The sequence below is a fragment of the Mobula hypostoma genome, chromosome 9, assembly GCF_963921235.1.
Source record: "Mobula hypostoma chromosome 9, sMobHyp1.1, whole genome shotgun sequence".
Classification (NCBI taxonomy): Eukaryota; Metazoa; Chordata; class Chondrichthyes; order Myliobatiformes; family Myliobatidae; genus Mobula; species Mobula hypostoma.
The window spans coordinates 149452332-149478278 of NC_086105.1; the positions used below are offsets into that span (position 1 = coordinate 149452332).

General features: G+C 53.4%; 1 protein-coding gene across 1 annotated transcript in view; it reads left to right on the forward strand.

The window, feature by feature from the left end:
• The first annotated feature begins 1826 nt into the window (after positions 1-1826).
• Positions 1827-25947, forward strand: part of trap1 (TNF receptor-associated protein 1) — a 61609-nt gene continuing 37488 nt past the window's right edge. The window contains exons 1-8 of the mRNA XM_063059453.1: positions 1827-1937; positions 8793-8957; positions 9718-9800; positions 9891-10031; positions 16061-16132; positions 17385-17545; positions 23872-23981; positions 24855-24928. Coding sequence (XP_062915523.1) covers positions 1844-1937; positions 8793-8957; positions 9718-9800; positions 9891-10031; positions 16061-16132; positions 17385-17545; positions 23872-23981; positions 24855-24928 — 900 coding nt within the window. The 5' untranslated portion in view covers positions 1827-1843. The remainder of the gene's footprint in view (positions 1938-8792; positions 8958-9717; positions 9801-9890; positions 10032-16060; positions 16133-17384; positions 17546-23871; positions 23982-24854; positions 24929-25947) is intronic.

Genomic DNA, 25947 nt, shown 5'->3' on the forward strand with positions numbered 1-25947 from the left:
TGTCATTATTTTTGAGGTCGACTGTAAAGCCCGCCCACAGAGAAAACTGATAGGTTTGCTTAGCAGGGGTCCCCCAACCTTTTTTGCACCGCGGACCGGTTTAATATTGACAATATTCTTGCGGACCGGCCGACTGGGGTGGGGGGGGGCGCGGTGTTAATCACGACTGGAATACAGGTGATGAGTCAACTACAAGTCACTTATTAGTGGCTAACACACTCAATTTCGTTTCTAAAAGGGTTTATCTAATGAATTTAATATTAAACACACAGCGCATACTTTCCTCGCATGAATATATGATAAGTCAATAGCATCATAACATTTTAAGTAATGTTTGGATATTAAACACAGCACATATTTTCCCCGTATGAACATATAAAATCATTGCAACACACCAATATCGCTGAATCAGTGGGAGCCCTGGGCTTGTTTTCCTGCAACAAGACGGTGCCATCGGGGGGTGATGAGAGACAGCGATACTCGAAGGGGGTTCCTTATGTCCAGTCTATTCCGCAATTTAGTTTTCGTTGCATTCATTGCAGAGATATGTTGGAAATGGAAGCAACGTTTTCGGTGCTTTTGTGGCTATCTCAGGATATTGAGCCTTGACTTTGATCCAGAATGCCAACAGAGATGTTATGTCAAACATACTTTTCAGCCCGCCGTCATTTGCAAGCTCGAGGAGTTGATCTCCTTCCTGCGCTGACATTGATGACGCGTGTGTAATTACCTCGTGTGTGTTCAAGTTCAACAGTGGGCGTGAGAGGGAATGAGGAAAGGTGCAGCTGACTCATATCGCCAAATCATATCGTTTCCTCACGGCCCGGTGGTTGAGAACCGCTCTTAGCACGAAGAGAGACCAATCAGGACGCTCGCGCTCCCTCTTTTTCTCAAAAAAATCGGTTTCCAGGATGTTGTATGTAATTTCCCTGTGTCGGAGAGCCACTATCGATATGCAGGAGACTCCCGGAACTTCAGGGAGAGGTGGGATGTCTGCATGATGTTGGGTGCTGTCTTTCTTTGCTTCTATTGTGTTTCTTGGATTTTATATGGTGACATATATATACTTTGATAAACGGAACTTTGAAACACACAGAAATGTGTCATTTGTGTCAAAGACCAACATGGTCTGAGAATGTGCTAGGGTCAGTCACACTTGTCAGTGTATGTTACAGGCTCCTGTCTCTCTCTCTCTCTCTCTCTGTCTGCTTAGGGCCCCAACACAACATACCCACAACTCACTTACCCTAACTGTACATCTTTGGACTGTGGGAGGAAACCAGAGCACCCGGACATGTAATTGCTCCACAGTTTTTAAAAAAACCCTGACAATTCTGGTTGTTGGGAGTGAGTCAGCCAGGAGCCAGGGAAGATCCTCCGGCCAAAGTCTCTGGCCCTCTGGGCCTTGGCTGGGTCACTCTCAGACCCATTCGTCAACTCAGCAAGTGAAGTACCCATGCTTCAATGGATCTAAGTTTGGAGGCTTAGGATGGTGAAGAGCAAAGGGTTCATTTCACTGTTTTCTCTATGTACATTTACAAATAAAGCTGATCTTTAAAAGAGAGTAATATCAAACAGACACCAGTGACCCTCTCCACAGGGGAGATAGTGTAACCGCCTTGATTTTCAGTGGCATTGTAATTGCCTCCCAGATTCTCTACCAGTACCATCCTGGGGTCTCCACTGACCAGAAACCGAGATGATCCCGGACATCAGGGTCGGGCGTCCGAAGGTTTTGTTTTCCAGTTTCCAAGCAGGCGCCGCGCGGGCAGCCCTAGTGGGACGGAGGCCGCCGCGTACCAAGAAGGACCCGAATGGGCCGTGACGTCAGTAACGCGACAGCATGGCGCAGAGCAGGGTGACCCGTGCGGCGCTGGCGGTGGTTCGGCGGGCGGCCCGGGTCCGGACTCCGGGGCCTTGGGGCGGCGGCAGCGCCGGTCAGTCACCGCGGGGGGCGGGGGAGGGTGGATGAGGACGAAGGGGGAAGTGATAGGGAGTGCGATCTGGTGACGGAGGTGGGTGAGGAGGTAGGGAGAGTGAGGGACGGTAAATGAGAGGTAGGGAGAGTGAGGGAGGTAAATGAGAGGTAGGGAGGGTGAGGGAGGAAAATGAGAGATAGGGAGAGTGAGGGAGGTAAATGAGAGATAGGGAGAGTGAGGGAGGTAAATGAGAGGTAGGGAGAGTGAGGGAGGTAAATGAGAGGTAGGGAGAGTGAGGGAGGTAAATGAGAGGTAGGGAGGGTGAGGGAGGTAAATGAGAGGTAGGGAGAGTGAGGGAGGAAAATGAGAGATAGGGAGAGTGAGGGAGGAAAATGAGAGATAGGGAGAGTGAGGGAGGAAAATGAGAGATAGAGTGAGGGAGGAAAATGAGAGATAGGGAGAGTGAGGGAGGAAAATGAGAGATAGGGAGAGTGAGGGAGGAAAATGAGAGATAGGGAGGGTGAGGGAGGAAAATGAGAGGTAGGGAGAGTGAGGGAGGAAAATGAGAGTGAGGGAGGAAAATGAGAGGTAGGGAGAGTGAGGGATGGTAAATGAGAGGTAGGGAGGGTGAGGGAGGTAAATGAGAGATAGGGAGAGTGAGGGATGGTAAATGAGAGGTAGGGAGGGTGAGGGAGGAAAATGAGAGATAGGGAGAGTGAGGGACGGTAAATGAGAGATAGGGAGAGTGAGGGAGGTGGGTGAAGAGGTAGGGATGAAGTGGGAGGGGGACAGTAAATGAGAGAGGTAGGGAGAGTGGATTGGAGGGGTGAATGAGGGAGGTGGCGGAGTAGAATCGCTCGAATCAGGAACAACAAATACATCACTGGGAGATTCCGGTGGAAGCAGGCATTTGGTCCCTGCCACGCCAACCAAAGTCCCCATTGAAGCTGGTTTTATTTGCCTGTGTTTGGCCCAGATCCTTCCAGAGCAGGGGGTCCCCAGCCTTTTTATGCCACGGACCAATACCGTTAACCGAGGGGTCTGTGGACCCCTTGCTCTTCCCTTCCTATCCATGTACCTATCTGTCTGTCATGTCTATTAAATGTTGTTAATGTACCTGGTTGAATTATTCCCTCTAGTAGCTTGCTCCAAGTGCTAACAAACCTAATGGGCCCCAGCAGTTCACGTTAAATTCTTCCCCTCTCACCTTAAAACCTGGGATGCTTTAAGATCACCCTGATTGTCCTAATTTCCAATGAATAAGGTCATAGCGCACTACGGCACAGAAACAGGCTGTTTGGCCCATCTAGTCTGTGCCAAACTGTTTTTGTCCTGCTCAGCTTCTCTTCCTTGCTCAGTGCCTTGAATCCAAGCAACATCCTCATAAATCTCTAATTTTTCCAGTCTGCTGGCATCTTTTCTACAACAGGGTGACCAAAACTGAACACACTACTCCGAGTACAGCCTCACCATTTCCTTGTACAACTGCAACGTAACGTCACAGCTCCTTGCCCCCGTGCCCAACACCACCACCATCTCCCTGTCTACCCGTGAGACCACTTCCCGGGGGCCATCTACATGTATCCCAATGTCCCGCTGTTCTACAACCATCTACCTCCACTGTGAAAGACCTACCCTCATTGTCCTCGCAAAATGTAACACCTCAACTTAACCGAATGAAATTGTGCAGCCCACTTACCCAGGTGATCAAGGACTCTCGGCTGCTGTGGTGAGGCAGCTTCTGTGGGGGAGGGTCAAGGTCGTGTGGAATCAAGATCATGCGAAGGGCCAAGTGGTTCCTCCGGCTGTCTGAAGGATTCCATAAGACAGGAGCAGAATTAGGCCATTCAGCCCATTCAGTCTGCTCTGTCATTCCATCATGGCTGATTTATTATCCGTCTCAACCCCATCTCCTGCCTTCTTCCCGTAACCTTTGATGCGCTGATTAATCAAGAATCTATCGATCTCTGCTTAAAAATACCAATGACTTGGCTTCCACAGCCATCTGTGGCAATGAATTCCACAGATTCACTACCCTCTGGTTAGAAATTCCTCCTCATCGCTGTTCTAAATGGACGTCCCTCTACTCTGAGGCTGCGTCCCCTGGTCCCAGACTCCCCCATTACTGAAAACATCCTCATGGAATTGTTCAGTGCCAGCACCTCCTTTCTTAGATACCTGCCCCAAAACTACTCTCCAGATTGCGAGTCCTCTGGAAATGAATGCTACTATCGTATTTCCCTCTTTACCATCGACTCAACCTGCAAGTTAACTTTTAAGGAATCCTGCACAAAAACTCCAAAACCCTTTGCACTTCTGATTTATGAATTATTTCCCTGTTAAAGCAGTCTATGCTTTTATTCCTGCCATCAAAGTGCATGACAACACACTTCCCCACACAGTACAGTGGGTTCCAATTCATTAGGACACATTGAAACCAGTATGTTTTGGCCTAATTAAGCCAAAGTTTCATGGAAATAGTTACAAAGGTATAAAAAAAAGACAAATTACTGTTTAACTGATAACAAATTATGTATTTAAGTGAAATACAGAGCAAATGAGAACACTTATCAGTAGTACTACAGTACTGTAAAACTGTGTATTAGTTCCTAATACCTATCGTCAGAGGAGTTTATCCAGTGCTTTTTCGATTGACTGTTAATGAACAAAATCAGTGCAGACACCTATTGTAGATAATGGACGGCCTTCACACAATGCCTTTCATGATTGCATCCTCCAAATCTTCATTTTCATTGTAACAATGAAGATACCTTCAAGTTCTTCATAGTTCCTAACTTGCTGAAGTGAAATTGTTTTATTTTCACTCACGGCTATTTCTGAGTTGAATTGACTTTACTACTTAAATCCTTCATAAACATGGGGAGTAAAAACCTTTATGTTGTGTCTCTGTTCAAATGTGCAATTATAGTAACTTATAATAAATGGTATGTACAAGAACACAGTCAATATAACGTAGAAATACAGTTGTGTCAGCATGAATTAATCAGTCTGATGGCCTGCTGGAAGAAGCTGTCCCGGAGCCTGTTGGTCCTGGCTTTTATGCTGCAGTACCATTTCCCGGATGGTAGCAGCTGGAATAGATTGTGATTGGGGTGACTCAGGTCCCCAGTGATCCTTCGGGCCCTTTTTTACACACCTGTCTTTGTAAGTGTCCTGAATAGTGGGAAGTTCACATCTACAGATGCGCTGGGCTGTCTGCACCACTCTCTGCAGAGTCCTGTGATTAAGGGAGGTACAGTTCCCACACCAGGCAGTGATGCAGCCAGTCAGGATGCTCTCAATTGTGCCCCTGTAGAAAGTTCGTATTTAACTGTCTGAGGTGAAAGAGGCGCTGTTGTGCCTTTTTCACCACACAGCTGGTGTGTACAGACCACGTGAGGTCCTCGGTGATGTGTATGCTGCTCAACCCCAGATACATTGATGTCAATAGCCTGTCTCCATTCCTCCTGTAATCCACAACCAGCTCCTTTGTTTTTGTAACGTTGAGGGAGAGGTTGTTTTCTTGACACCACTGTGTCAGGGCTGCCTCATTATTATTTGAGATTAGGCCAATCAGTGTAGTGTCGTCAGCAATTTTAATTAGCAGATTGGAGCTGTGGGTGGCGATACAGTCATGGGTATACAGGGAGTAAAGGAGGGGACTTAGTACACACCCTGAGGGGCTCCTGTATTGAGAGTCAGAGGGGCAGAGGTGAGGGAGCCCACTCTTACAACCTGCCAGCAATCTGACAGGAAGTCCAGGATCCAGCTACACAAGGCAGGGTGAAGGCCGAGGTCTCTGAGCTTCTTGTCGAGCCTGGAGGGAATTATGGTGTTGAATGCTGAACTGTAGTCCAAGAACAGCATTCTCACATAAGCATCCTTCTTCTCCAGATGTGTAAGGACGGTATGAAGATCAGTGGCTATTGTGTCGTCTGTCGATCGGTTGTGTCGGTAGGGGAATTGTAGGGGGTCCAGTGTGGGTGGTAGCATGCTGTAGATGTAATCCTTGACCAGCCTCTCTAAGCATTTGCTATTATTGAGGTGAGTGTGACAGGATGCCAGTCGTTCAGACATGTTACCTTGGTCTTTTTTGGTACCGGAACAATGGTGGATGTTTTGAAGCAGGAGGGCACTCTACACTGGGAGAGGGAGAGATTAAAAGTGTCTATAAACACACCTACCAGTTGTGCTGCGCTCATCTTGAGTACTCCCCCTGGGATGCCGTCCGGTTCCCCCCGTTGGAAGCAGCTGTGTACTTCAGTCTCAGAGATGACCAAGCTGCAGGTCACATCAGCTGTAGTTCTCCTCGGGGGCTCAATATTGGCGACATTGAATCGAGTGTAAAAAGGATTTAACTCACCTGGGAGAGAGGCAGCGATGTAAACTCCACCGCGTTTAGCTTTGAAGTCTACGATGGTGTGCAGACCTTGCCGTAAGCTGTGTGTGTTATTGGTGGATAGTTGAGTCTGGATCTTGTCCCTGTATTGTTTTGCTGCCGTGAAGACCTTGTGCGGATCGCAGCTGCGTTTCCTCAGTTCTGTTGGTCACCGGCACTGTGAGCTCTGTGTCGCACAGTCAGTACGGAACTGTTGATCCAGGGTTTCTGATTCGGGAAGACCCTGTCTGACTTTTAGGGAACAGCACCCTCAATGCACTTCCGGATGAAACTCGTGACCCCTTCCATGAACTCAGAGACATCCTCATCATGGAAGACATTCCAGTCGACGTCATCGAGGCAGTCCAGCAGCATGGAGGCAGATGGGTCGGACCAACAGTGGACGGTTTTAACTATGATCGCCTCTTGCTTGAACTTCTGCCTGCACTTCACTTTGGCACCAGAAAATGGAGGAGTGATCAGATTTTCCAAATGGAGGGCGGAGGAGCGTTGTGGAAGGGAGAGTAGCAGTGGTCGAGTTTGCTATCTCCCCATGTGCTCACCTGGATGTGCTGGCAAAACTTCAAGAAACTTTAGTCAGTGACATTCAATTAAAGTCACCGGCGACGATGAAGGCAGCTTCTGGTGGGCAGTCTCCAGCGTGCTGATGGTCTCGTACAGTTCCTCCAGAGCCAGGTCAGTATCAGCCTGCAGCGGAATGTACACGGCTGTGATGATAACAGCCATGAACTCCCTAGGCAGCCAGTAGGGTCTGCGCAGCAGCACCAGGTATTCCAGGTCTGGGGAACAAAAGGATTTGAGTGCATGCACGTTCTGGGGGTTGCACCAAGCATTGCTGACCATGAAGCATACCCTTCCTCCTTTACTCTTCCCAGAGAGGTTTTTGACCCGTCTGCCCAGAACAGGGAGAACCCAGAGGGCTTGATGATGTGATCCGGTATCTCCTCCATCAGCCAGGTCTCCATGAAGCACAAAACATTGCACTCCTTTGTTTCCCACTGATAGGAGATTCTGGCTTTCAGTTCACAAAGCTTGTTATCCAGGGACTGAACGTTAGCCAGGAGGATGCCAGGGAGTGCCGATAGATTTGCATGCCGTCTCAGCCTCACCAGGACGTCAGCCCTTCTCCCTCTCCTCCGGCGCTTCTTTCAAGGTACTGGCAGTGTAAGCGATGAGTCTCCCATGGATCGCGCAAGCAAGGGATCCCAGTGTAGGAAAGGCAGCACATGGTGGGTAAATGTCATCTTTCCGATGTTCGGAAGGGTCAGTCTATCGTGTCTGATGTGACTATCAGCTACTTGAACAGAAAATGCTAAGAAAATCCTAGAAATTAGTGGTATACTGTAGAGGCAGCTCGCAGTAGCCACTCCAGTGGTGATGTCTGTTATTTGTCAAGTAGGGTGCCGTGCACAATCCTGATTTGATGGAGACGGACGTGAGAGCATGGAGGAACATCTGGTGAAACTTCTGAAATGCCTGCTTCGCTGCTGCTGCTATCATGTGGTCCTAAATCTCCGGAGGGGAAGGCCCCGAGTCCTCGGCTTTGCTTGTTGCTCGGCGGCCGGGGTGGGGTCGAGGCGCTCAGCAGAGGATGGTGCTCGGAGGGGCTGGTCGGAGGCTCGAAGTTTTCGGATGGACTCATGCTGCGGTCGGGTGCTTCCAATGGTGCTGCATCGGCAAGTTTGAGGTGCTTGGAGATTCATGGCAGGGAGAGTTTCTCCCTTCTACCGTCTGCGTGAGATGATGGGGCTATCGGGACTTTGAGACTTTTTTAACTATGCCTATGGTCTGCTCTTTATCAAATTACGGTATTGCTTTGCACTGTTGTAACTACATGTTATAATTATGTGGTTTTGTCAGTTTTAGTCTTGGTTTGTCCTGTGTTTCCTGTGATATCTTTCTGGAGGAACATTGCATCATTTTTTAATGCATGCATTTCTAAATGACAATAGACGAGGACTGAGTGTCCTCATAATCTAACCTAATCTGATTTGGAACAGAGCTCGGAACACGGCGCCATTCTGGCATTTCCAAGCCTGAAAGCTTGAAACCACAGTGAACAAAACGGTTCTAAGTTGTCTGACTGCTTATTTCTCACCAGCTATCAGTGACAAAAATCACTGCTTTTTGAACAGAAGCACACGCAACTGATGCTATTTAACGGCTGTTCCGTGGAAGCACAGTCGTGTCTAATGTCATGCAAGGGCACGTGACGGGCGCGAGTTAGAAGCTGTTCAGTGGCAGTCTCCTGTCCCATTTAAGTGGCATGGTGTCCCAAATAAACGAAGGGAATCCTGGCTATTTTGTCAATGTTTTTGTTCTTTAAGAGTTGTCCCAAATATGTGGAAGCAGCTGCCCGGATTATCCAATGGCCTAATTAACTGGAATCCACTGTACTGTTTTCCATCCGCCACTTCATTGCCGTCTCTCCTAATCGGCTCCCACTGACATCTTGATGCTGTTCCTTTCTGCAGGGAGGGAGACTTGGGCGTTGCCGGCTGCAGCTTTCCTGGGACACCATCGGAGATGTGACCCCACCACCCGGTGCCTGTCCTGGCGCCTGTACAGCACGCAGTCAGCGCAGACTCAGGAGGGAGAGGCGCTGCACAACATCATCACCGACTCGGAGAATGTGGAAGGTGGGAGGCTGGAGCCCTGACCCCGTGAGATTCCAGAGTGTTTAAATGTCACTTCCAGTGCACCAGTGTAAAGGAGAACAAAATAACTGTTACTCCAGATCCAATGCAGCACAAAAACACACAATAACAAAAACCACAAGAACACATTATCTAAAAAAAACTGTAATAAATAGAAATACACAAGCTAGCTTATATACAGAGATTGATTCTCTGTCCATAAAGTGATGCTAGGCACAGGAGTGTCTGCACGTGAAGTGACTGACAGGAAATAATAAAGTAGTGGTGTTTCGGGATGGGTCAGCAGGTGGAGGTGTTGATCAGCCTTACTGCGTGGGGAAAGGAACAGGTTTGAGTGGTCCTGGTGTGGATGGTACGTAGCCTCCTCCCTGATGGGAGTGGGGCAGACAGTCCATGAGCAGGGTGGGTGGGATTACTGACCCTGTCCTGGCACCGTTCTGTGTGCCAGTCCTTGGTGGGTAGGCTGGTGCCAGTGGTGCCCTTCCTGTCAGTCACAGTGATGCAGCGTGTCGGGATGCTCTCTACCCCAGCTCTCGTTTTCAACCCATCTACCCAGTTAGTGACTGCGAACCAGGACCACCAGTTAGTCTAGTTTAACAAGACCCTCTTGTGTTTTCCGACGGCTTCCGATTCTCTCCTTGACCTTCCTGTGGAAGGGCAACTGCCCTGCTTCCTCAGTTCTCCTGCTTGTAATTTCTGTCGCTCTGTTTGAACTCTTGTTTCCCACCTGGCTTGTCCGCAGGATCTTTTTCGAAGCATGAGTTTCAGGCCGAGACAAAGAAGCTTCTGGATATTGTGGCCCGCTCCCTGTACTCGGAGAAAGAGGTAAGACCCTCCCTCGTTCTCTGCTGCAAGTGGAGCTTGCCTGGTTTTCTCGCTGTGAATTTCGAGTCTTTAACCGGCTGACAATCGCAGGTATTCATTCGGGAGCTGATATCAAACGGCAGCGATGCCCTCGAGAAGCTTCGTCACAGAATGCTGAGCACGACGCAGGAGCAGGGTCCCCTGGAGATTCACCTGCAGACTAACGCCGAGAAGGGAACTCTAACCATTCAGGTGAGGACTGCCCCAGCTCTCCTAGTCAGACTCATTTCTTTATCATCTCCGTTGAAACATCCCCTGCCCCATTTAGAAACATAGAAAACCTACAGCACAATACAGGCCCTTCGGCCCACAAAGTTGTGCCGAACATGTCCCTACCTTAGAAATTACTAGGCTTACCCATAGCCCTCTATTTTTCTAAGCTCCATGTACCTATCCAAATGTCTCTTAAAAGACCCTATCGTATCCGCCTCCACCACCGTTGCCGGCAGCCCATTCCACACACTCACCACTCTCTGAGTAAAAAACTTACCCCTGACATCTCCTCTGTACCTACTCCCCAGCACCTTAAACCTGTGTCCTCTTGTGGCAGCCATTTCAGCACAGGGACGAAACCTCTGACCGCCCACATGATCAAGGCCTCTCATCATCTTGTACACCTCTATCAGGTCACCTCTCATCCTCCATCGCTTCAAGGAGAAAAGGCCGAGTTCACTCAACCTGTTCTCATAGGGCATGCTCCCCAATCCAGGCAACATCCTTGTAAACATCCTTGTAAGGATGTGCTGGGGGCAATCCGCAAGTGACGCCAATATGTCACGTTTACCATAAGATATAGGAGCGAATCGGGCCATTTGGCCCATTGTGTCTACTCCACCATTCCATCATGGCTGATTTATTATTCCTCTCAACCTCATTCTCCTAACTTCTCTCCGTAACCTTTGATGCCCTGACTAATCAAGAACCTATCAATTTCCATTTTAAACATACCTAATTGCTTGGTCTCCATAGCCGTCTGTGGCAAAGAATTCCACAGATTCACCTTCCTCTGGCTGAAGAAATTCCTCCTCAGCTCTGTTCCAAATGAATGTCCCTCAATTCTGAAGCTGTGCCTTTGGTCCTAGACTCCCACTACAGGAAACATCCTCTTCACATCTTCCCTGTCCAGGCCCTTCAATATTCGATAGGTTTCAGTGAGATTCCCTTCTCATTCTTCTCAACTCCGGTGAGTACGGGCCCAGAGCCATCAAACGCTCCCCCTCTGTTAACTCCTGCTTTTCCAGAATCTTTTTGTTAACCTCTTCTCGGCCCTCTGAGCACATCTTTTCCTAAATAAGGGGCCCAAATGAAGTCTGTTTTTATAAAGCCTCAGCATTACATCCTTGCTTTTATTTTCTAGTCCTCTCGAAATGAAGGCTAAGATCACATTTGCCTTCCTCAGTTAATCTTCAGTGAATCCTCTGATTTTGAATTTTCTCCCTATTTATAAAACAGTCCACACTGTTCTTCCTTCTGCCACAACACATGACCACATACTTCCTACTGTACGTTCAATCTGCTACTTCTTTGCTCATTCCTCCAATCTGTTTATGTCCTCCTGCAGACACCCTGCTTCCTCAGCACCACCTACCCCTGCACCTATCTTCATATCGTCTGCAAACTTGGCCACAAAGCCATCAGTTCAGTCATCGAAATCATTGACATATAACGTAAAGAGAATTGGTCCCAACACAGACCCTTGTGGAACACCAGTTATCAGCGGCAGAAAAGGTTCCCTTTATTCCCACTCTGCCTCTTACCAGTCAGCCAAATTTCAATCCTTGCTAGTATTTTTTTCTGTAATACCACGAAGTTGCTAAATGGCACCTTGTCAAAGGCCTTCTGAAAATCCAAATAAACAATATCCACTGACTCTCCTTTTATTCTGTCTTTGACTTACCTTGTTAGGGCATGGTTTTGACATCTCAAGAATACTTCTGTATCTTTTGGATGTATCCTGTGTCTTCCAAATTACCAAGGTGTATTATCTCATATTAGGGTCACTGTCTCCTGAGGGGTCCTTTACCACAAGCTCCCTAATCAAACCTGGGTTGTTACACAGCACCCAATCCAGAATTGCCATTCCCCCGGTGGCCTTAACAACAAGCTGCTGTAAAAAGCCATCCCGTAAGCATTGTACAAATTCCTTTCCTGATGTTCCCAATTCTCCTGCATATTGAAGTCCCCGATCACTATTGTAACATTGCTTCATTTACGTGCCTTTTCCATCTCACATTGTAACTTGTGTCACAGATCCTGGCAACTATTTGGAGGCCTGTATATCAAGGTCTTTTTCACCCTTGCAGTTTCTTAACTCTACCCATGGGGATTGTACACCTTCCGATCCCATGTCACCTCTTTCTAGAGATTTGATTTCATTTTGTACTGACAGAGCCAGTCCGCCCTCTCTGCCTGTCTGGCTGTCCTTTCGATACAATGTGTACCTTCGGATGCGAAACTCCCAACTATGATCATCTTTCAGCCACAACATCATTCCTGCCCATCTCTGACTGTGCTACAAGATCATCTACCTTATTCCGTATACTGTGTGCATTCAAATATAACAATTTCAGTCCTGTATTCATCTCCCTTTTTGATTTTGGCCCCCTGTTACACTTTAACTCATCCCACTGACTGCAATGCTGCCCTATCACCTACCTGTCCTTCCTCACAGTCTCACTACACACTGCAACTACTTTAATATCAACTGCCCCATCACACTGGTTCTAAACCCCCTGCCAAATTAGGTTAAACCCTTCCCAGCTGTTCCAGCAAACTGGCCCACAAGGATATTGGTCCCCGCTTGGGTTCAGATGTAATCCATCCTTTTTAAAATGGCTCCCACCTTACAACCCTCTCTCTCCCCCTTCCCCTCCCCCCTTCCCCTCCCCCCTTCCCCTCCCCCCTTCCCCTCCCCCCTTCCCCTCCCCCCTTCCCCTCCCCCTTCCCCTCCCCATTCCCCCTCTCTCCCCCTCCCTCTCCCCATTCCCCCTCTCCCCCCTCTCTCCCCCTCTCCCCCCTCTCTCCCCCTCTCCCCCTCTCTCCCCTCTCTCCCCCTCTCTCCCCTCTCCCCCCTCTCCCCCCCTCTCTCCCCCCTCCCCCCTCTCCCCCCCTCTCTCCCCCTCTCTCCCCCTCTCTCCCGCTCTCCCCCCTCTCTCCCCCTCTCCCCCCTCTCTCCCCTCTCTCCCCACTCTCTCCCCACTCTCCCCACTCTCTCCCCTCTCTCCTCCCTCTCCTCCCTCTCCCCCTCTCTCCCCTCTCCCCCTCTCTCCCCCTCCCTCCCCTCTCCCCCCTCTCTCCCCTCTCCCCCCTCTCTCCCCTCTCCCCCTCTCTCCCCCTCTCTCCCCTCTCTTCCCCTCTCTCCTCCTCTCTCCCCCTCTCCCCCCTCTTTCCCCTCTCCCCCTCTCTCCCCTCTCCCCCCTCTCCCCTCTCTCCCCCTCTCTCCCCTCTCTCCTCTCTCCCCTCTCCCCTCTCTCCCCCTCTCTCCTCTCTCTCCCCCTCTCTCCCCCCTCTCCTCTCTCTCCCCCTCTCTCCCCCTCTCTCCCCCCTCTCTCCCCCTCTCTCCTCTCTCCCCCCTCTCTCCCATCTCTCCCCCTCTCTCCCCTCTCTGCCCATCTCTCCCCCTCTCTCCCCTCTCTGCCCCTCTCTCCCCCATCTCTCCCTCTCTCCCCCTCTTTCCCCCTCTCTCCCCCTCTTTCCCCTCTCTCCCCTCTCTCCCCCTCTCTCCCCTCTCTCCTCTCTCCCCTTTCTCCCCCTCTCTCCTCTCTCCCCCCTCTCTCCCCCTCTCTCCTCTCTCCCCCCTCTCTCCCCCTCTCTCTTCTCTCCCCCTCTCTCGCCTCTTCCCCCTTTCTCCCCTCTCTCCCCCCTCTGCTCTCTCTCCCCCTCTCTCCCCTCTCTCCCCCTCTCTCCTCTCTCCCCCCTCTCTCCCCCTCTCTCCCATCTCTCCCCCTCTCTCCCCTCTCTGCCCATCTCTCCCCCTCTCTCCCCTCTCTGCCCCTCTCTCCCCCATCTCTCCCTCTCTCCCCTCTCTCCCCCTCTTCCCCCCCTCTCTCCCCCTCTTTCCCCTCTCTCCCCCTCTCTCCCCTCTCTCCTCTCTCCCCTCTCTCCCCCTCTCTCCTCTCTCCCCCTCTCTCCCCCTCTCTCCTCTCTCCCCCTCTCTCCCCCTCTCTCCCATCTCTCCCCCTCTCTCCCCTCTCTGCCCATCTCTCCCCCTCTCTCCCCTCTCTGCCCCTCTCTCCCCCATCTCTCCCTCTCTCCCCTCTCTCCCCCTCTTTCCCCCTCTCTCCCCCTCTCTCCCCCTCTTTCCCCTCTCTCCCCCTCTCTCCCCTCTCTCCCCCTCTCTCCCCTCTCTCCTCTCTCCCCTCTCTCCCCCTCTCTCCTCTCTCCCCCCTCTCTCCCCCTCTCTCCTCTCTCCCCCCTCTCTCCCCCTCTCTCCTCTCTCCCCCCTCTCTCCCCCTCTCCCCCCTCTCTTCTCTCCCCCCTCTCTCTTCTCTCCCCCTCTCTCCCCTCTCTCCCCCTCTCTCCCCTCTCCCCCTTTCTCCCCTCTCCCCCTTCTCTCCCCTCTCCCCCCTCTCTCCCCTCTCCCCCTCTCTCCCCCTCCCCCTCTCCCCCCCCCCCCCCTCTCTCCCCCCTCTCCCCTCTCTCCCCCTCTCTCCTCTCTCCCCCTCTCTCCTCTCTCCCCCTCTCCTCCCTCTCCCCCTCTCTCTCCTCCCCCTCCCCCTCTCCCCTCTCTCCCCTCTCTCCCCTCTCTCCCCCTCTCTCCCCTCTCTCCCCCTCTCTCCCCTCTCTCCCCTCTCTCCCCCTCTCTACGCCTCTCTCCCCTCTCTCCCCCTCTATCCTCCTCTCTCCCCCTCTATCCTCCTCTCTCCCCCTCTCTCCCCCTCTCTCCCCTCTCTCCCCCTCTTTCCCCCTCTCTCCCCCTCTCTCCCCCTCTCTCCCCCTCTTTCCCCTCTCTCCCCCTCTCTCCCCTCTCTCCTCTCTCCCCTCTCTCCCCCTCTCTCCTCTCTCCCCCCTCTCTCCCCCTCTCTCCTCTCTCCCCCCTCTCTCCCCCTCTCCCCCCTCTCTTCTCTCCCCCCTCTCTCTTCTCTCCCCCTCTCTCCCCCTCTTTCCCCTCTCCCCCCTTTCTCCCCTCTCCCCCCTTTCTCCCCTCTCCCCCTCTCTCCCCTCTCCCCCCTCTCCCCTCTCCCCCTCTCTCCCCCTCCCCCTCTCCCCCCTCCCCCTCTCCCCTCTCCCCCCCTCTCCCCTCTCTCCCCCTCTCTCCCTCTCTCCCCCTCTCTCCCCTCTCCCCCTCTCTCTCTCCCCTCTCCCCCTCTCTCTCCCCCTCTCTCCCCCTCTCTCCCTCTCTCCCCCTCTCTCCCCCTCTCTCCCCCTCTCTCCCCTCTCTCCCCCTCTCTCCCCTCTCTCCCCTCTCTCCCCCTCTCTCCGCCTCTCTCCCCTCTCTCCCCCTCTATCCTCCTCTCTCCCCCTCTCCTCCCTCTCCCCCTCTCTCTCCTCCCCCTCCCCTCTCTCCCCCTCTCTCCCCCTCTCTCCCCTCTCTCCCCCTCTCTCCCCTCTCTCCCCCTCTCTCTCCTCTCTCCCCCTCTCTCCGCCTCTCTCCCCTCTCTCCCCCTCTATCCTCCTCTCTCCCCCTCTATCCTCCTCTCTCCCCCTCTCTCCCCCTCTCTCCCCCCTCTCCCTCCCTCCTTCAAGTTAATGGTGTATGTTTGGCAGGAAAACACAAGCAACAACAACGACGAGACGACGCCTTTTCCCCCCACCCTTCCACCCAAGTACAGGCCACATCTGGGCCTCCAACCTCCAAATCTTCGGGCCTTGACCTCTGGACTCCCATGTACTCTGGTCCCCAGGACTCACTGAATTATGGGGGTGAGGGTGAGCGGGGCTGGAGGCGCGTCAGCCGTTGTCCATGGGGGTCGCTGGTCTTTGTTTTCAGTGCCTACCACCCTGACATCCGCCACGGGAATCTTTGACCATCGAGTGCCCCGACCTTGGCTCCAAACACTGGCTCCTGCTTCTGAGCCTTCACCTATTGACCCCGACCTCTAACTCTCCCTAATCTGACTCCTGACTCCCCACACTGTCCACAGAACCAATCCTACCAACCTAAAACACTGAGCTGTCCCATGTCTCCCAGCCCAGCCCCTCTCTCTCACCAGTGGGTTCCCTGTGTGTCTACAGAGGCAACGCTCGCGTGCAGAACGTTAACGCGTCATTCACTCTGACAGGACACGGGCATCGGGATGAGCAGGGACGAACTCGTTCAGAATCTGGGAACTATCGCACACTCTGGATCAAAGGTAGGAGAGACACTAGTGTTAACTTCATCTCCTGCAGCCGACAGGTTGGATACTGTCCAGCTCTCCCTCCCCTCTTCATCTGTATCTCTTGTTCCTCAGACCCCACCTAACCCAAACCTGCGTGATTGATTTGGTGATCTTGGTCCAGACATACTGCAGAAGTCACAAAAGAGGCATAAAACTCGGTGGCTATGGCCGTTTTTATTAAGTGGTACAAGGACAAAGAACGAACAAACAAAAAGGAGCTGGTTGTCTCAGACAACTGGAAAATTTACTGAAGGGTTCCACATGTCGTCTTGGTGTGTGACAAGGGATTGTTGCCTGTGGGGAAAGCCCTTCACAGTGTTCTTCGTTCCATGACCATGATTGACCTTGCAAATTTTTCTACACAAGTCCTTTACCATTGCTGCCTTCTGCCAGTGTCTACAAGACAGGTGACCCTAGACATTATCAATACTCTTCAGAGATTATCTGTCTGGCAGCAATGGTCACATAACCAGGACTTCCACCACCTCCCGTTCCTTCACGTGACCCTGATCGGGGGCTACACCTTGCCCAAGGGTGACCTGCAGGCTGGCGGAGGGAAGGAGCTCCTTACACCTCCTTTGGTAGAGACGTATCTCCACTCCACCACCCACACACTAACACAGATGGTTTATATAGAAACTATTAACAGGTATAGGCAAGCTAAACTACAAGAAAGGTACTGGAAAATGAACAAATTCTACGCCCTAATCCAATACTGTTCACAAATTCAAACTAAGTTTATTATCAGATTACACGTATGTCACCATATTCAGCCCCAAACTTTTTTTTCCTTGCGGGCATTCTCAGTAAATCCAAGATCCGTGATAGAATCAGTGAAAGGCAGTACCTTTCAGACTGGGGACCTGTGGCACTGGGAGTAGGTTGCCTGCGGGATGTGAAGGTGTGAGGAGGCGAGTGGAGAGAGAAGGGCCTCTTGCCCCTCACAGGGAGCTGGCTGCAAACACAGAGTGGGCTGCGCGCGTGTTGGCTTGGGATTCTGGCTGGGTCCCAGCCGAGAAATGGTTTCCCTGAGCACCTTTTATCCATTACTTGCACGTTGAAACAGACGGTGAAATGCATCATTTGTGTTAACAACCAACACAAGCTCGGGATGTGCTGGGGCGGCGGCCGAGTGTCACCACACAGTCACGTGGCAACACAGCATGCCCAGCAAAACCACACGACCAGCAGCACTGACGTCTCTTTGCCCCCTGGCTGAGCTCAGGTGTTCCTTGATGCCCTGAGGGACCAGGCGGAGAACAAATCCAGCATCATCGGCCAGTTCGGGGTTGGCTTCTACTCAGCGTTCATGGTGGCCGACAAGGTGGAGGTGTTCACGCGCTCGGCGGACGGGGACGGCCCCGCGTACAGATGGACCTCGGACGGGTGAGGAGGCTGTCCTTTCGTACGGTGGGGCAGTGGGTTTGGTCTCCGGCAGTGGCCGTGGGGCAGGTCGCAGCTTCAAACTCAACACGGGTCACCCGGAGATGGTGAGACGCAATGAGCGAGTGACCACCCTGACAGAGAGGGAGAGAAAGTGGAATAGAGGCTTCAGCCCATCAGAGCTTCCCCGACCTTCATCCACACCCCTCCTTCCCTCAGGGTCATCCACCCTCTCCACGTCCCTCCTTCCCTCAGGGTCATCCACCCTCTCCACGTCCCTCCTTCCCCTCCGTCATCCACCCTCTCCACGTCCCTCCTTCCCCTCCGTCATCCACCCTCTCCACGTCCCTCCTTCCCCTCCGTCATCCACCCTCTCCACGTCCCTCCTTCCCCTCCGTCATCCACCCTCTCCACGTCCCTCCTTCCCCTCCGTCATCCACCCTCTCCACGTCCCTCCTTCCCCTCCGTCATCCACCCTCTCCACGTCCCTCCTTCCCCTCCGTCATCCACCCTCTCCACGTCCCTCCTTCCCCTCCGTCATCCACCCTCTCCACGTCCCCCTCCCCTCCTCCCCTCCGCATCACACCCTCCTTCCCTCAGGGTCATCCACCCTCACATCCCTCCTTCCCCTCGTCATCCACCCTCTCCACGTCCCTCCTTCCCCTCGTCATCACCCCTCCACGTCCCTCCTTCCCCTCCGTCATCCACCCTCTCCACGTCCCTCCTTCCCCTCCGTCATCCCACCCTCTCCACGTCCCTCCTTCCCCTCCGTCATCCACCCTCTCCACGTCCTCCTTCCCTCCGTCATCCACCCTCTCCACGTCCCTCCTTCCCCTCCGTCATCCACCCTCTCCACGTCCCTCCTTCCCCTCCGTCATCCACCCTCTCCACGTCCCTCCTTCCCCTCCGTCATCCACCCTCTCCACGTCCCTCCTTCCCCTCCGTCATCCACCCTCTCCACGTCCCTCCTTCCCCTCCGTCATCCACCCTCTCCACGTCCCTCCTTCCCCTCCGTCATCCACCCTCTCCACGTCCCTCCTTCCCCTCCGTCATCCACCCTCTCCACGTCCCTCCTTCCCCTCCGTCATCCACCCTCTCCACGTCCCTCCTTCCCCTCCGTCATCCACCCTCTCCACGTCCCTCCTTCCCCTCCGTCATCCACCCTCTCCACGTCCCTCCTTCCCCTCCGTCATCCACCCTCTCCACGTCCCTCCTTCCCCTCCGTCATCCACCCTCTCCACGTCCCTCCTTCCCCTCCGTCATCCACCCTCTCCACGTCCCTCCTTCCCCTCCGTCATCCACCCTCTCCACGTCCCTCCTTCCCCTCCGTCATCACCCCTCCACGTCCCTCCTTCCCCTCCGTCATCCACCCTCTCCACGTCCCTCCTTCCCCTCCGTCATCACCCCCTCCACACCCTCCTTCCCCTCGGTCATCACCCCCTCCACATCCCTCCTTCCCCTCGGTCATCCACCCTCTCCACGTCCCTCCTTCCCTCGTCATCCACCCTCTCCACGTCCCTCCTTCCCCTCCGTCATCCACCCTCTCCACGTCCCTCCTTCCCCTCCGTCATCCACCCTCTCCACGTCCCCCTCTCCGCCCCCTTCCCTCTCATCCACCCTCTCCACGTCCCTCCTTCCCCTCCGTCATCCACCCTCTCCACGTCCCTCCTTCCCCTCCGTCATCCACCCTCTCCACGTCCCTCCTTCCCCTCCGTCATCCACCCTCTCCACGTCCCTCCTTCCCCTCCGTCATCCACCCTCTCCACGTCCCTCCTTCCCCTCCGTCATCCACCCTCTCCACGTCCCTCCTTCCCCTCCGTCATCCACCCTCTCCACGTCCCTCCTTCCCCTCGGTCATCCACCCTCTCCACGTCCCTCCTTCCCCTCGGTCATCCACCCTCTCCACGTCCCTCCTTCCCCTCGGTCATCACCCCCCTCCACATCCCTCCTTCCCCTCGGTCATCACACCCCTCCACATCCCTCCTTCCCCTCGGTCATCACCCCCTCCACATCCCTCCTTCCCCTCCGTCATCCACGTCCCTCCTTCCCCTCCGTCATCCACCCTCTCCACGTCCCTCCTTCCCCTCGGTCATCCACCCTCCCCACGTCCCTCCTTCCCCTCGGTCATCATCCCCTCCACGTCCCTCCTTCCCCTCCGTCATCCACCCTCTCCACGTCCCTCCTTCCCCTCCGTCATCCACCCTCTCCACGTCCCTCCTTCCCCTCGGTCATCACCCCCTCCACATCCCCTCCTTTCCTCAGTCATCACCCCCCTCCACACCCCTCCTTCCCCTTGGTCATCCACCCCCCTCCACATCCCTCCTTCCCCTCGGTCATCCACCCCCCTCCACACCCCTCCTTCCCTCAGTCATCACCCCCCTCCACACCCCTCCTTCCCCTTGGTCATCACCCCCCTCCACAACAGTCCTTCCCCCATGGACCACCTTCCTCATCCCTCCATTCCCCTCTCTTCCACAACCCTCCTCCTCCCTTCCACATCCCTCCCCCACAATCATCCACCTCCTTCCCTCACAGTCATCTATCCCCTCCACATCCCTCCTTCTCTCAGGGTCATCTACCCCCCTCCATATCCCTCTTTCCCTCCCTGCAGTTTCTCCCAGGTTGGTCACAACGTCTGCGCATGGCGGGGAGACAGTAGTGGAGGAAGAGCAGAATTAGACCAGTCTGTCTATCAAGTCCCTCCACCATTCAATCATGGTTAACTTTTTCCCAACACCTCTACCCCTCCCCTGCTATTGCTCAATCCCTTTGATCAATCGAGATGGGCTATTGAGACTCCTGAAGGAAAAACCTACACAGTCACAGGGGGAACGTACAGACAGCACTGGAGGTTGGAATTGGACTGAGGTCTGTGGTGTTGTGTGACCTCAACTCTATCCACCGGCTACTATGTTGCCCCTCTTGGGAGTGTGACAAGCAGAGATTGCCCCCTGGGTGCCTGCTGTGTTGCCCGTGTTGAGGGTGTGACATGGAGCAGAGATTGTCCCCTGGGTGGGTGCGGTGTTGCCTGTGTTGGGGGTGTGACGTGAAGCAGAGATTGCCCATGGTCTGAAGGAATGTCATTTTGTTTGGTTCTATATATGTACTGTCAGATGACAGTAAACCTGAACTTGAAGTTACGGGAGGGGCTCGGTGTGTTGAGGGTGTTTGGGGAAGGAAGGGGTTAACGATGCAGTATGAGGTGTGGAGGGTGTTTGGGGAAGGAAGGGGTTAACGATGCAGTGTGAGGTGCGGGGGGTGTTTACGGAAGGAAGGGGTTAACGATGCAGTGTGAGGTGTGGAGGGTGTTTGGGGAAGGAAGGGGTTAACGATGCAGTGTGAGGTGCGGGGGGTGTTTGGGGAAGGAAGGGGTTAACGATGCAGTGTGAGGTGTGGAGGGTGTTTGGGGAAGGAAGGGGTTAACGATGCAGTGTGAGGTGCGGGGGGTGTTTGGGGAAGAAAGGGGTTAACGATGCAGTGTGAGGTGCGGGGGGTGTTTACGGAAGGAAGGGGTTAACGATGCAGTGTGAGGTGTGGAGGGTGTTTGGGGAAGGAAGGGGTTAACGATGTAGTGTGAGGTGTGGAGGGTGTTTGGGGAAGGAAGGGGTTAACGATGCAGTGTGAGGTGCGGGGGGTGTTTGGGGAAGAAAGGGGTTAACGATGCAGTGTGAGGTGTGGAGGGTGTTTGGGGAAGGAAGGGGTTAACGATGCAGTGTGAGGTGCGGGGGGTGTTTGGGGAAGGAAGGGGTTAACGATGCAGTGTGAGGTGTGGAGGGTGTTTGGGGAAGGAAGGGGTTAACGATGCAGTGTGAGGTGCGGGGGGTGTTTGGGGAAGAAAGGGGTTAACGATGCAGTGTGAGGTGCGGGGGGTGTTTACGGAAGGAAGGGGTTAACGATGCAGTGTGAGGTGCGGGGGGTGTTTGGGGAAGGAAGGGGTTAACGATGCAGTGTGAGGTGTGGAGGGTGTTTGGGGAAGGAAGGGGTTAACGATGCAGTGTGAGGTGTGGAGGGTGTTTGGGGAAGGAAGGGGTTAACGATGCAGTGTGAGGTGTGGAGGGTGTTTACGGAAGGAAGGGGTTAACGATGCAGTGTGAGGTGCGGGGGGTGTTTACGGAAGGAAGGGGTTAACGATGCAGTGTGAGGTGCGGGGGGTGTTTGGGGATGGAAGGGGTTAACGATGCAGTGTGAGGTGTGGAGGGTGTTTGGGGAAGGAAGGGGTTAACGATGCAGTGTGAGGTGTGGAGGGTGTTTGGGGAAGGAAGGGGTTAACGATGCAGTGTGAGGTGTGGAGGGTGTTTACAGAAGGAAGGGGTTAACGATGCAGTGTGAGGTGTGGAGGGTGTTTGGGGAAGGAAGGGGTTAACGATGCAGTGTGAGGTGTGGAGGGTGTTTGGGGAAGGAAGGGGTTAACGATGCAGTGTGAGGTGTGGAGGGTGTTTGGGGAAGGAAGGGGTTAACGATGCAGTGTGAGGTGTGGAGGGTGTTTGGGGAAGGAAGGGGTTAACGATGCAGTGTGAGGTGTGGAGGGTGTTTGGGGAAGGAAGGGGTTAACGATGCAGTGTGAGGTGTGGAGGGTGTTTGGGGAAGGAAGGGGTTAACGATGCAGTGTGAGGTGTGGAGGGTGTTTGGGGAAGGAAGGGGTTAACGATGCAGTGTGAGGTGTGGAGGGTGTTTGGGGAAGGAAGGGGTTAACGATGCAGTGTGAGGTGTGGAGGGTGTTTGGGGAAGGAAGGGGTTAACGATGCAGTGTGAGGTGTGGAGGGTGTTTGGGGAAGGAAGGGGTTAACGATGCAGTGTGAGGTGTGGAGGGTGTTTGGGGAAGGAAGGGGTTAACGATGCAGTGTGAGGTGCGGAGGGTGTTTGGGGAAGGAAGGGGTTAACGATGCAGTGTGAGGTGTGGAGGGTGTTTGGGGAAGGAAGGGGTTAACGATGCAGTGTGAGGTGTGGAGGGTGTTTACGGGAGGAAGGGGTTAACGATGCAGTGTGAGGTGTGGAGGGTGTTTGGGGAAGGAAGGGGTTAACGATGCAGTGTGAGGTGTGGAGGGTGTTTGGGGAAGGAAGGGGTTAACGATGCAGTGTGAGGTGTGGAGGGTGTTTGGGGAAGGAAGGGGTTAATGATGCAGTGTGAGGTGCGGGGGGTGTTTGGGGATGGAAGGGGTTAACGATGCAGTGTGAGGTGTGGAGGGTGTTTACAGAAGGAAGGGGTTAACGATGCAGTGTGAGGTGTGGAGGGTGTTTGGGGAAGGAAGGGGTTAACGATGCAGTGTGAGGTGTGGAGGGTGTTTGGGGAAGGAAGGGGTTAACGATGCAGTGTGAGGTGTGGAGGGTGTTTGGGGAAGGAAGGGGTTAACGATGCAGTGTGAGGTGCGGGGGTGTTTACAGAAGGAAGGGGTTAACGATGCAGTGTGAGGTGTGGAGGGTGTTTGGGGAAGGAAGGGGTTAACGATGCAGTGTGAGGTGTGGGGGGTGTTTGGGGAAGGAAGGGGTTAACGATGCAGTGTGAGGTGTGGAGGGTGTTTGGGGAAGGAAGGGGTTAACGATGCAGTGTGAGGTGTGGGGGGTGTTTGGGGAAGGAAGGGGTTAACGATGCAGTGTGAGGTGTGGGGGGTGTTTGGGGAAGGAAGGGGTTAACGATGCAGTGTGAGGTGTGGAGGGTGTTTGGGGAAGGAAGGGGTTAACGATGCAGTGTGAGGTGTGGAGGGTGTTTGGGGAAGGAAGGGGTTAACGATGCAGTGTGAGGTGTGGAGGGTGTTTACGGAAGGAAGGGGTTAACGATGCAGTGTGAGGTGTGGAGGGTGTTTGGGGAAGGAAGGGGTTAACGATGCAGTGTGAGGTGCGGGGGTGTTTGGGGAAGGAAGGGGTTAACGATGCAGTGTGAGGTGTGGAGGGTGTTTACGGAAGGAAGGGGTTAACGATGCAGTGTGAGGTGTGGAGGGTGTTTACGGAAGGAAGGGGTTAACGATGCAGTGTGAGGTGTGGAGGGTGTTTGGGGAAGGAAGGGGTTAACGATGCAGTGTGAGGTGTGGAGGGTGTTTACAGAAGGAAGGGGTTAACGATGCAGTGTGAGGTGTGGAGGGTGTTTACGGAAGGAAGGGGTTAACGATGCAGTGTGAGGTGTGGAGGGTGTTTGGGGAAGGAAGGGGTTAACGATGCAGTGTGAGGTGCGGGGGTGTTTGGGGAAGGAAGGGGTTAACGATGCAGTGTGAGGTGTGGAGGGTGTTTACGGAAGGAAGGGGTTAACGATGCAGTGTGAGGTGTGGAGGGTGTTTACGGAAGGAAGGGGTTAACGATGCAGTATGGCTGACCCTGAGGACTCTCTTTGCCGCCAGCTCTGGGATGTTTGAGGTGGCACAAGCCTCGGGGGTGAATCCAGGGACCAAAATCGTCCTGCACCTGAAGGAGCCCTGCAAGGAATTTGCAAATGAAGATCGAGTTAAAGGTGAGGATGAGCAGCTACCCAGATTGTTAAAGTGAAGCACACAGTTCATGTGCACAGATTCCTCAGCTACTCTAACAAAGGGTTAAGGATCGGCTTTATGTGTCAAATACATTGAAATATACAGAGAGGGTTTTTTTGTCAATGGCCAACAGCGTCCGAGGATGTGCTGGGGGAGCCCACACGTGTCTCCATGATTATCCACAACTGACTGGCCTGTACACATTTGGGATTTGGGAGGAAACGGACGCCGTCACAGTGAGAATGTACAAACTCCCTACAGCGTCCGAAGCATTTCGTGAACTGCATTCCTGTGTTGTGGGTTTGAGACAGTGACTGTGCTGTTCAGAACCAAGTTTAAAATCACTGGCATATGTCTGGAGCTGGTGACTGGGTTAACTCCACACTATTCTTGGGTTAGTGCTGCTTGCTAGGCTAACGAGCTGCTAACTGGTTTAACTCTGCAGTTCCCAAGGTTAGAGCTGTTGCGAGGTTAACAAGCTGGTGATTGGGTTAACTCTGCAGTGGCCCTGGGTTAATGAGCTGGTAACTAGGTTAACTCTGCAGTGTCCCTGGGTTAATGAGCTGGTGATTGGGTTAACTCTGCAGTGGCCCTGGGTTAATGAGCTGGTAACTAGGTTAACTCTGCAGTGTCCCTGGGTTAATGAGCTGGTGATTGGCTTAACTCTGCAGTGGCCCTGGGTTAACAAACTGGTGATTGGGTTAACTCTGCAGTGGCCCTGGGTTAATGAGCTGGTAACTAGGTTAACTCTGCAGTGCCCCTGGGTTAATGAGCTGGTGATTGGCTTAACTCTGCAGTGCCCCAGGTTAATGAGCTGGTAACTAGGTTAACCCTACCCCTGGTTTGTTTTTCAGAGGTGGTGAATAAGTACAGTAACTTTGTCAGTTTTCCGATCTACCTGAATGGGCGACGGCTGAATACTCTGCAGGTGGGTGAAGAGGATGGGCTGATCTGAGTGCCAGCAGGTCACCCCGGAACCCTTGTTGCTCTGGGGAACCCGGCTGAATCTGTTGGTCACGCCTGGGCTGGCAGTGAGAGGCCAAGACCATTCGATATAGGAACAGAATTAGGCCATTTGGCCCATCGAGTCTGCTCTGCCATTTCATCATGGGTGATCCATTTTCCTCTCAGCTCCAGTCTCCTACCTTCTCCCCGTAGCCCTTCACCCCTGACCAATCAAGAATCTGTCAACCTCTGCCTTAAATATATCTGAAGATTTGGCCTCCACTGCTGCCTGTGGCAACAAATTCCACAGTTTCACCACTCTCCCTCCTCATCTCTGCTTTAAAAGGACGCCCCTCTATTTTGAGGCATTGTCCTCTGGTCTGAGACTCTCCCACCATAGGAAGCATCCTCTGCCCCTCCACTCTGTCGAGGCCTTTCACCATTTGATAGGTTTCAATGAGGTTCTTCTGAATTCCAGTGAATACAGGCCCAGAGCCACCAAACGCTCTTCATGTGACAAGCCACTGAATCCTGCAATCATTTTCGTGAACCCTTCCCCGAGTCTGAGGTTTGTGCAGGGCCCGGGGAAAAGGGGTGTGTTGCAGTAAGTGTCAAACTTGACCACACATGGGACGTGGGGAGGGGGCATTCGGCCCTTCTACTGGCTGCTGCTCAGCTGATGATGTCGTGCCTCCGGTAGAGTATAAACCTTGTGCACTGAAAGCGGCAGTCTCTCTCCACTCTCCGGATCACCACGGGCTGGGGGTCACGACTGGTGCTGTGCAAACAGTAAACAGTGGACAAGTATTTGCCGCTGTCTGTAACTTGAGTGGGTTACTGACTGTTTCGTGCAACTTCGAGCAACCAAGTGTGACTGGAAAGTTTTAGTGAATGTTCAGTCTGTCTTGTCCAGGAAATAAATAGTTCACTCACTTAGCGGTAGTGAGAGGTTCGTATCCCTGCCGTCGAACCAGGTTTCACAGAACAGGCTGTCAGCGTCAG